The 12212-nt window shown below is 45.0% G+C and overlaps 1 protein-coding gene across 3 annotated transcripts in view; it reads right to left on the minus strand.

Moving 5' to 3' along the window:
• The window catches only part of ivns1abpa (influenza virus NS1A binding protein a), a 53735-nt gene that overhangs the window by 12416 nt on the left and 29107 nt on the right, over positions 1–12212 (minus strand). For 2 of the 3 annotated variants that reach the window (XM_014123525.3, XM_014123524.3), the window contains exons 2-6: positions 9563–9841; positions 9085–9223; positions 6286–6455; positions 5280–5355; positions 5002–5175 (exon numbers count right to left, since the gene is read on the minus strand). In XM_014123525.3, the coding sequence (XP_013979000.1) occupies positions 5002–5175; positions 5280–5355; positions 6286–6455; positions 9085–9195 (531 nt within the window). In that variant the 5' untranslated portion in view covers positions 9196–9223; positions 9563–9841. 3 annotated transcript variants of the gene reach the window in all.

A 12212-nucleotide genomic window follows, 5' to 3' on the forward strand; every position in this document is an offset into this window, starting at 1 on the left:
TGTGCTTCTACATTTCTGCTTAGGAGCACATCATGTACTCCTTGTAAAACATGTCAGTGCAGAGCTCTGAACTATATTAATAACATTAGCTGTATCAGTCAGCCTTTTGTGGCCGGGCAGGAACTTTGTTGATTCTTCATGTTCATTTGTAGAACTCTATCTGTTTTTACTATTGATCTAAATGATTTATTTTAACACGCATTGGTTAAAAGATGCAGGTCACAAAAATGTACCCCATTACTTCTTACTAGTAATACATAGAAATTTATAAAAATGTATTCTTACTAGTAATACATAGTCATTTATTTCATTACTTCTTACTAGTAATACATAGTAATTTATTTCATTACTTCTCACTAGTAATACATAGTCATTTATTTCAGTACTTCTTACTAGTAATACATACAGTAATTTAGAAAAACAGAAAGTATTATCATCTGTTGTTTTTATGGTCTCAAAAAACATTTTGGTGGTAAAAAATCTGAGTGGCTGGTAGATTATTTTGTTTTTATTATCTACCTGCCACCGTGGCTGGTGGACCAAAAAGTTAATTTCCCACCCTGCCGACATTACCTTCCTCTTACCGAAGCATTTTGTGTACGTCGGTAATTTTGCTACACAACGTTCCTGTAGATCGTTCTAAAACCATTATTTGGTCGACAGTAATAGCCAATGCATAATGATGATTCCTGCTGTGAAAGTATCTGCCTGTCTCCGTTTCCCTGTCTGCTGCTGTGTGAGCGATCCACTCTCACTCCCTCTCCCCACTGTGCACACGGAAGAGGGAGAGATGCATTCTGATTGAGGGAAAAATTGTTTAACAGCTTTCTGTGAGTATATCATTTATTTCTCACCTCTTAATATTGAGTTCATAGCACCACCTTACATCCGGAGTAGGCTGTAGTATAGTTTTTATTAGAATATGGTTTTGATTAGAGGTCGACCGATTAATCGGAATGGACGATTAATTAGGGCTGATTTCAAATTTTCATAACAATCGGTAATCGGCATTTTTGGACGTCGATTATGGCCGATTACATTGCACTCCACGAGGAGAATGCGTGGCAGGCTGACCACCTGTTACGCGAGTGCAGCAAGGAGCCAAGGTAAGGTGCTAGCTAGCATTAAACTTATCTTATAAAAAACTATCTTAACATAATCACTAGTTAACTACACATGGTTGATGATATTCCTAGGTTATCTAGCTTGTCCTGCGTTGCATATAATCAACGCGGTGCCTGTTAATTTATTATCGAATCACATCCTACTTCACCAAACGGGTGTTGATTTAACATGCGCATTCGCGAAAAAAGCACTGTTGTTGCACCAATGTGTACCTAACCATAAACATCAATGCCTTTCTTAAAATCAATACACAAGTATATATTTTTAAACCTGCATATTTAGTGAGTATTGCCTGCTAACATGAATTTATTTTAAGTAGGGAAATTGTGTCACTTCTCTTGTGTTCTATGCAAGCAGAGTCAGGGTATATGCAGCAGTTTGGGCTGCCTGCCTCGTTGCGAACTGTGTGAAGACCATTTCTTCCTAACAAAGACCGTAATTAATTTGTCAGAATTGTACATAATTATGACATAACATTGAAGGTTTGGCAATGTAACAGGAATATTTAGACTTAGGGATGCCACCCGTTAGATAAAATACGGAACGGTTCCGTATTTCACTGAAAGAATAAACGTTTTGTTTTCGAAATGATAGTTTCCGTATTTTACCATATTAATGACCTGAGGCTCGTATTTCTGTGTGCTTATTATATTATAATTAAGTCTATGATTTGATATTTGATCGAGCAGTCAGACTGAGCGATGGTAGGCAACAGCAGGCTCGTAAGCATTCATTCAAACAGCACTTTCCTGCGTTTGCCAGCAGCTCTTCGCTGTGCTTCAAGCCTATCAACTCCCGAGATTAGGCTGGCAATACTATAGTGCCCATAAGAACATCCAATAGTCAAAAGTATATGAAATACAAATGGTATAGAGAGAAATAGTTCTATAATTCCTATAATAACTACAACCTAAAACTTCTAACCTGGGAATATTGAAGACTCATGTTAAAAGGAACCACCAGCTTTCATATGTTCTCATGTTCTGAGCAAGGAACTTAAACGTTAGCTTTTTTACATGGCACATATTGCACTTTTACTTTCTTCTCCAACACTTTGGTTTTGCATTATTTAAACCAAATTGAACATGTTTCATTATTTATTTGAAACTAAATTGATTTTATTTATATATTATATTCAGTTAAAATAAAATTGTTCATTCAGTATTGCTGTAATTGTCATTATTACAAATATATATATATAAAAAAATCGGCCGATTAATTGGTATCGGCTTTTTTTTGGTCCTCCAATAATCGGTATCGGCGTTGAAAGATCATTATCGGTCGACCTCTAGTTTTGATCCGTCATCGGAGCAGACTATGATTAGCATCGGAGCAGACTGTGTGATTAGCATGGGAGCAGACTGTGTGATTAGCATGGGAGCAGACTGTGTGATTAGCATCGGAGCAGACTGTGTGATTAGCATGGGAGCAGCCTGTGTGATTAGCATGGGAGCAGACTGTGTGATTAGCATGGGAGCAGACTGTGTGATTAGAATCGGAGCAGACTGTGTGATTAGCATGGGAGCAGACTGTGTGATTAGCATGGGAGCAGACTGTGTGATTAGCATGGGAGCAGACTGTGTGATTAGCATGGGAGCAGACTGTGTGATTAGCATGGGAGCAGACTGTGTGATTAGCATGGGAGCAGACTGTGTGATTAGCATGGGAGCAGACTGTGTGATTAGCATGGGAGCAGACTGTGTGATTAGCATCGGAGCAGACTGTGTGATTTGCATCGGAGCTGACTGTGATTAGCAGTGAATAGGCCTACATCAAGTAGCCTAAGTGTAGCGCTGGAAAGGTTTCTTCTTGACATTAGCCAAAATGTACTGAGAGATATGCAAAAAGATGTTGTAAAATACTGTGACGAGCCCCCCCAAAAAATCGCCCAGCTCAACTGCTCAACCCAGCATCATAATATACACTGCTCAAAAAAATAAAGGGAACACTTAAACAACACAATGTAACTCCAAGTCAATCACACTTCTGTGAAATCAAACTGTCCACTTAGGAAGCAACACTGATTGACAATACATTTCACATGCTGTTGTGCAAATGGAATAGACAACAGGTGGAAATTATAGGCAATTAGCAAGACACCCCCAATAAAGGAGTGGTTCTGCAGGTGGGGACCACAGACCACTTCTCAGTTCCTATGCTTCCTGGCTGATGTTTTGGTCACTGTTGAATGCTGGCGGTGCTTTCACTCTAGTGGTAGCATGAGACGGAGTCTACAACCCCCACAAGTGGCTCAGGTAGTGCAGCTCATCCAGGATGGCACATCAATGCGAGCTGTGGCAAGAAGGTTTGCTGTGTCTGTCAGCGTAGTGTCCAGAGCATGGAGGCGCTACCAGGAGACAGGCCAGTACATCAGGAGACGTGGAGGAGGCCGTAGGCGGGCAACAACCCAGCAGCAGGACCGCTACCTCCGCCTTTGTGCAAGGAGGAGCAGGAGAAGCACTGCCAGAGCCCTGCAAAATGACCTCCAGCAGGCCACAAATGTGCATGTGTCTGCTCAAACGGTCAGAAACAGACTCCATGAGGGTGGTATGAGGGCCCGACGTCCACAGGTGGGGGTTGTGCTTACAGCCCAACACCGTGCAGGACGTTTGGCATTTGCCAGAGAACACCAAGATTGGCAAATTCGCCACTGGCGCCCTGTGCTCTTCACAGATGAAAGCAGGTTCACACTGAGCACGTGACAGACGTGACAGAGTCTGGAGACGCCGTGGAGAACGTTCTGCTGGCTGCAACATCCTCCAGCATGACCGGTTTGGCGGTGGGTCAGTCATGGTGTGGGGTGGCATTTCTTTGGGGGGCCGCACAGCCCTCCATGTGCTCGCCAGAGGTAGCCTGACTGCCATTAGGTACCGAGATGAGATCCTCAGACCCCTTGTGAGACCATATGCTGGTGCGGTTGGCCCTGGGTTCCTCCTAATGCAAGACAATGCTAGACCTCATGTGGCTGGAGTGTGTCAGCAGTTCCTGCAAGAGGAAGGCATTGATGCTATGGACTGGCCCACCCATTCCCCAGACCTGAATCCAATTGAGCACATCTGGGACATCATGTCTCGCTCCATCCACCAAGGCCACGTTGCACCACAGACTGTCCAGGAGTTGGCGGATGCTTTAGTCCAGGTCTGGGAGGAGATCCCTCAGGAGACCATCCACCACCTCATCAGGAGCATGCCCAGGCGTTGTAGGGAGGTCATACAGGCACGTGGAGGCCACACACACTACTGAGCCTCATTTTGACTTGTTTTAAGGACATTACATCAAAGTTGGATCAGCCTGTAGTGTGGTTTTCCACTTTAATTTTGAGTGTGACTCCAAATCAAGACCTCCATGGGTTGATAAATTGGATTTCCATTGATTATTTATGTGTGATTTTGTTGTCAGCACATTCAACTATGTAAAGAAAAAAGTATTTAATAAGATTATTTCTTTCATTCAGATCTAGGATGTGTTGTTTAAGTGTTCCCTTTATTTTTTTGAGCAGTATATCTTCTCATATTCATTTTAGGAGGTTTTTGCCATGTAAGAATCTAAAGAAAGTACAACTGCATAAATCTCGCTATTCTAAAGTCCAAGTTAAAAAGCTAAAATATGGTGCTTAGAGGAGTTCCTCAAGACCTACAAAGTTAGCTACTGTACAGGCTTTTCCTGTGCTTTCTCAACCAAGTCCTCAGGGCCCACCAGTGCTTCCATATATTTGATTTATCCCAACACCAGCACACCTGGTTTCTAATTAATAGCAGATTGCTGATAAGTTGACAAGTTTCAGGTTCCTGGAGTTAGAATGCATCACATACTGTACATGGACCGGCAGGTGGACCCTGAAGACTGGGTTAAGAAAGTTTGCTGGGGACGGCTCACCTTGAGGCGGGGCAGTTTGAGGAAGTCCTCCTGCTCTGAGACCTCCAGCAGGTGTTCCTGGATGTAGGCATCGATCTTGGCCAGCATGCGGCCATCTCCCATGCAGCTAGCAAAGTTACGGAAGGAGATGGCGGTCTGTGAATCCATCTTAGACAGCAGGTAGTCGCCACAGATCTGACCAATCAGAGAGGAGAGAAGTGTGACACTCTGACCATTGGGACTGCATTAAAAACGTACAATATGGAGTATCAGTAGTTGAAACAAGAGAAAGATCATACCTGCTTGACTCGTTCCATCTTGAGCCTTTTGGCTGCAGAGTAGACCTCCTTAACCAACACCTTATCTGCCTTCAACCTGTCAGACAGACAGACAACCATTAGTCAGTCGTGTCAGACAGGTGAGGAGCAAAGTGAAGGTATCCTGCGTCAGTAGAGCGGTGAAGGTCCTGGAAATTCTTAACAAAGCCTAGGACTCTGCTCATTGCACAATGTGTATTAGAAGATGTATACTCACTGGGCAGTGTAGGCATAGTGTAGGGGTCAGAGGTAATGGTATTTACTGGGCAGTGTAGGCATAGTGTAGGGGTCAGAGGTCATGGTACTTACTGGGCAGTGTAGGCATAGTGTAGGGGTCAGAGGTCATGGTACTTACTGGGCAGTGTAGGCATAGTGTAGGGGTCAGAGGTCATGGTACTTACCGGGCAGTGTAGGCATAGTGTAGGGGTCAAAGGTCATGGTACTTACTGGGCAGTGTAGGCATAGTGTAGGGGTCAGAGGTCATGGTACTTACTGGGCAGTGTAGGCATAGTGTAGGGGTCAGAGGTCATGGTACTTACTGGGCAGTGTAGGCGTAGTGTAGGGGTCAGAGGTCATGGTACTTACTGGGCAGTGTAGGCATAGTGTGGAGGTCAGAGGTCATGGTACTTACTGGGCAGTGTAGGCATAGTGTAGGGGTCAGAGGTCATGGTACTTACTGGGCAGTGTAGGCGTACATAGTGGGTTTGAGGTCATGGTACTTACTGGGCAATGTAGGCGTAGATAGGGGGTCAGAGGTCATGGTACTTACTTGGCAGTGTAGGCATAGTGTAGGGGTCAGAGGTCATGGTACTTACCGGGCAGTGTAGGCATAGTGTAGGGGTCAGAGGTCATGGTACTTACTGGGCAGTGTAGGCATAGTGTAGGGGTCAGAGGTCATGGTACTTACTGGGCAGTGTAGGCATAGTGTAGGGGTCAGAGATCATGGTACTTACTGGGCAGTGTAGGGGTCAGAGATCATGGTACTTACTGGGCAGTGTAGGCGTAGTTGAGCAGGATCTCCACAGCCTCTGGGTCCAGGTCTTCGAAGGTGACGTGGGACACGCCGTGAGCCTCGATGTCGCTGTTGAAGATCTCAAACAGATAGGGGCTACAGCAGGCCAGCACAGCACGGTGGGCCATCAACTCATGACCACACACCTACAGAGGACAAAAGGTCAGGGGTTAGGGATCAGGGGTCAAACTATGCAGGTCCTTCTTTAGAGGTTATATCAATCGAACAGAAACACATTTGAAAAAGAGAAAGTGTGAGTGTCAGGGAAACTGTGGATTTGAAGAGAGAGATAAGTGTGGGGACTAGGGTTTGGCGATGTAGTCCTATTGTGATTATGTACCCATAAAACATTGTGCTATATGACGCTACCGCCCCTATTGCCTCTATGCAACTGGGCGAAAGATAATGTTGTTGAAAGCCTGGGCAGAGGCTAAGTGCCAGCAGTATCAAATATTTTGTAATGATTTTCAGGTAAAGGAACAGAACAGGTTTGTGTGTATCTGTCTGGCGTGCACATGATGGAGCAGTGACTTTCTGAGGAAAAGACTGTCTTAACGTAGTGAGATAGGTTATAAGACTACATCATGATGGAACAGGCTGTCTTAACGTAGTGAGATGGGTTATAGGACTACATCATGATGGAACAGGCTGTCTTAATGTAGTGAGATAGGTTATAGGACTACATCATGATGGAACAGGCTGTCTTACCATAGTGAGATAGGTCATAGGACTACATCATGATGGAACAGGCTGTCTTAACATAGTGAGATAGGTTATAGGACTACATCATGATGGAACAGGCTGTCTTAACATAGTGAGATAGGTTATAGGACTACATCATGATGGAACAGGCTGTCTTAACATAGTGAGATAGGTTATAGGACTACATCATGATGGAACAGGCTGTCTTACCATAGTGAGATAGGTCATAGGACTACATCATATTGTTTAAAACAATGTAAAAAAAATTACAAAATCCAAAAAGGGTACTTTTGACATATTCATATTTTTATGTTAAATAAACGAATGTGGATTTTTTTCTCTTCAGAATCTGGACATACTCCATCTGTTAGAGCACACTATAAGGAGTATAATGACTCCAACATGTTGTCTGCATCATGTACGCTTCACACATCATAGGGTCTTACAGGAGGCATGTACAGGTCTAAAAAGGGCCTAAAATGGCCTCTTTTATAATAATAATAATACTTTGTATAGCGCTAATAATTTGTATAGCGCTTTTCATTACAGAGTTATGTCAAAGCTCTCATAGCTTTATCATGATTTTCTCAGTAATGGTTTATGATACAAATGTAAAAAGCATATAAAAACATCCTTCCTCTCAATGAAGTTTCTATTTGAGAATTTCCAGAACAATCTGAGATACCAGAAATATTTGTGGGCATTCTGGAGTGGAATCGCCCCAATAAGAGCCACAAAATAAGAGCAAGAGAGGGATTGAGAGAGGATAGTAATGTAACTCGACCGCTCACTCCTGAAGAAAAGTACTGCAACATCATTATGACATCAACAGGAAACAGGATAGTAAATATTGAACTCCTGTCCAATGAGATTTGATCTTAATTACTCCTTCTGAATTTTCATTGTTTCTTTTTACACATCACACTAGCTTGACTGACAGGGAAATATCTAGCTTTGAGGATGGTGGATTAACCTATAGGATCAACCATGTGATTGGCTTTAGGACAACCGGTTTTGCCTTGAGAGAAGGAGTACAAGTTGTCAAAAGCTCTAATCTAGAAAAACACCTCGCCCTTTATGTCTCATCCTCCCACTCCCACTCTTCTTCACACTCCTCCTCCCCCTCTCCTTCACACTCCCCCTCCTTCTCCTTCACATTCCCGCTCTCCCTCTCCTTCACACTCCCCCCTCCTTCACACTCCTCCTCCCCCTCTCCTTCACACTCCCCCTCCTTCTCCTTCACATTCCCGCTCTCCCTCTCCTTCACACTCCCCCTCTCCTTCACACTCCTCCTCCCCCTCTCCTTCACACTCCCCCTCCTTCTCCTTCACACTCCTCCTCTCCCTCTCCTTCACACTCCCTCTCCTTCACACTCCCCCTCCTTCTCCTTCACATTCCCGCTCTCCCTCTCCTTCACACTCCCCCCTCCTTCACACTCCCCCCTCCTTCTTCTTCACACTCCCCCTCTCCTCTTCTTCACACTCCCCCTCTCCTTCACACTCTCTCTCCTTCTCCTTCACATTCCCGCTCTCCCTCTCCTTCACACTCCCCCTCCTTCTCCTTCACACTCCCTCTCCTTCACACTCCCCCTCCTTCTCCTTCACACTCCCTCTCCTTCACACTCCCCCCTCCTTCTTCTTCACACTCCCCCTCTCCTCTTCTTCACACTCCCCCTCTCCTTCACACTCTCTCCTTCTCCTTCACATTCCCGCTCTCCCTCTTCTTCACACTCCCCCCTCCTTCTCCTTCACACTCCCTCTCCTTCACACTCCCTCTCCTTCACACTCCCCCCCCTCCTTCTTCTTCACACTCCCCCTCTCCTCTCCTTCACACTCCCCCTCTCCTTCACACTCCCCCTCTCCTTCACACTCCCCCTCTCCTTCACACTCCCCCTCTCCTTCACACTCTCTCTCCTTCACACTCCCCCTCATGTCACAGGTGCTCTGATTATGATTTGTATTTTTTAATTGAATATCCTTTATTTAACCAGAAAGTCACATTGACATTTAGATCTCTTTTTCATGCAAGTCTTGGCCAAGGAGGATGAAAAGACAGAGAGAGATCTTCGCGTACCTGCAGTCGCACGTCACAGAACTGTCCACTCTTTCTCAGGGCGTTCATTTTGGCCACAGTTGAATCCAGGAAAGTCTCATCTTCAAAGATCAGATAACCGTTGGAAATCATCTTCACTGCTTAATGTTGGGGGCAGAGCCTGATGAGTGAGGGATGGAGGAGGACATCAGTTACATATACATTTATTTTTACAGTTACATAGACCAACTTTTCTAATTTCGTTTTGTCATTTTCTTTTCCCCTAAAGTATGCCTCCCACCCCTTCCCATCCCACCCAGCAATGTTGCCCATCAGTCCCCCTCCCACCCATCAATCCCCTGAGTCTCCCCTTACACCCTCCCCCAACAACGACCAACGATGCTGGCATTGTTCATAAAAACTTGTTTAATTAATTCATGATCACAATGAGGACTTGGATTAGGCACATGTGCATTGTGTGTGTGTAATCTGCCTCATGCATTAGTAATAATTGCCTTACCTAATACAGAATGACGTAACTCTGGGGAGTGTTACTGGTACCAGTAGACCAACAGGGGACGATGGGAGACAAGACAAAGTAGACAGAGACCACAAGGGAACCCAAGTCTTCTACCAGCGGAGGAGGAGGGGGTGGGGGCTATGCCAGTCGTCCAGAGGGGTGTGAGCTGGGGGAGCTGCACCGATGCAAACTATCAGGCTTGAAGCGACTGTAATCAAGTCCTCAGGATCCCGTTGGCTATAGAGTCAAACTTTTTCTGTGTTGGTCGTGCATTATAACCTGGAGAGAGAGTAGGGACAAGAGAGGAGAGAGAGGAGGGACAGGAGGAGAGAGGAGGGATAAGAGAGGAGGACCGAGAATACATTTGTCAACTAGATTACACAAAACTGCAGTGCACACAGAGAGAGATAGAGAGATAGGATAGCAACCACTGGTTTGAAATTAAACAAAAATTAAATTACTTAAATTCAAAAATAAAGTCAACCCACGTGTTGAAACCGGCCTCATGGCATCTCCACTAGGCAGACAGATTGACCCTCTGCAGTCAAGCAGCACACTGACAGTCCAGTCACTAAAATAGTCCCTCAGTAGCATTAAGCCCCTCCCTCCCCTTTCCCACTCCTTCAGTGTCCCTCTCTCACCTCTTTTCCAGGCATGTGGCCTTTTGTAGTAAGGCCTGCCCCTCAGATCCCTGCCCTGCCCCCTCCACCACGTGCCAACCAGCCCAGCCACCAGCTCCTAATCTGTCTCAAACTAGCCCTCTTCCCTGCCCTGCCCCCTCCAGCACGTGCCAACCAGCCCAGCCCAACCACCAGCTCCTAAGCTGTCTCAAACTAGCCCTCTTCCAAGCATACCCCAATGTCTTAAAACATGTCTTGACCCTGTTATAGCTCTCACCTAGCTGGCACGCCTTTGGATCCACAAACTCTCGCCGCAGGACCCTCACCAATCAAAATCCACCATTAAGACCACACCCACAAGACCCCAACCCAAACCATTAACTGTCCTCCATTTTATGCAGGGTCTAAAACTTACTTTTGGGTCCACCAGCCACTCAGATTTTTTACCAGACAAATTCTTTTTCGCCCATAATTACATAAAAAAACAAACAGATGACCATGCTTTGTAATGTTTCGAAAACAAGAAATGTATTAGTAAGAAGTAACGTGGCATATTGGTACATTTCATTTCATTTTTGGGTGTTTTAATCAAAATATCAGAGAAAAACATTTTCAGCTGCCCCTTTAAGGGCGGGAGGTTACCGTGGTAACCGGGCCACTGGAGCCCTGTCACTGTGTGTAAGATTTGGCATCTGACTATGGCCTGTCACTATCAGTTGAAGCAGCAGACCCAAACTAACGTTGAAACACAACAGAGCTTGTGAACAAAAACAATGTGCATAGCCAAGAAACACGAGGACAATGTCTCACTTTGTAGACTTTTGAGTAAATTAGACCAACTTTAATGCCTGTTTACAGCGCCTCCTGTTTACAGCGCCTCCTGTTTACAGCGCCTCCAAAAATAAATGACCAAAAAGTAAATCCATCAGCACTTCATTCATTGCGCACAGCTCCCCACAGCTCCCCACCAGGCAGCGCTTCTGCGCGAGGTGGGATATAAGATTCCTACGTCTTTGTGCGATTAGCAGCCATGAAACAAAACAGCAGAAATACTTTGAAAACAACATACTGTAGCACTCTTCTAACCGTAACTCGCATATTGTTATTCGCAAATATAATGCTCTGTCTGTAGAGCCCTGCGAATTGACTACCCGCCAATGTGGCTGGTGAAATAGACATCTACACACATTTGTCGGGTGTTCATGCCTTTGCATTACAACAGCTATGATATTGGGTGGACTGGAGACATACAGCTGAGTCGGACTACCAAGCCCTATGTGAACACGGCTATGTTATTCCATCTCCCAGTATGAATTAATCAAGGGTTTCCCAAACTGGGTCCTGGGTGTCCTAAACGATAAATCCCAGGAATTCTAACGGTTTTATCACAGTGGAGACATGGAGGGATACATATTGAAACGACACACAACAGCAGAAGGGAGAACGAGGGATGGCCATGAGTTCTAGAGTACCCGAAAGGAAGTCAAAACTCCCATCTTTACCCAGAGATCACTTTTTTCCCCTCAAATACTGTTAAACTATTTGGTGGAATGTGCATTGTGGCTGCCCGAAGGGGCAAGTGAAATGTTATCTTTAAAACAATGTTAATTTGCTCTAGTGGTTCATCTGCGGGGCACAAAAAAAAAAAACAAGCCAAGCATCACATCCTCAACCCTCAATTATGTTCCGACCCCCACGTGCCATCATTGGTTTATAGGAGCATATACCCCCGTGCCATCATTGGTTTATAGGAGCATATACCCACGTGCCATCATTGGTTTATAGGAGCATATACCCCCGTGCCATCATTGGTTTATAGGAGCATATACCCCCGTGCCATCATTGGTTTATAGGAGCATATACCCACGTGCCATCATTGGTTTATAGGAGCATATACCCCCGTGCCATCATTGGTTTATAGGAGCATATACCCCCGTGCCATCATTGGTTTATAGGAGCATATACCCCCGTGCCATCATTGGTTTATAGGAGCATATACCCCCGTGCCATCATTGGTTTATAGGAGCATA

This window comes from Salmo salar, chromosome 10 (genome assembly GCF_965601325.2).
Source record: "Salmo salar chromosome 10, fSalSal1, whole genome shotgun sequence".
NCBI lineage: Eukaryota > Metazoa > Chordata > Actinopteri > Salmoniformes > Salmonidae > Salmo > Salmo salar.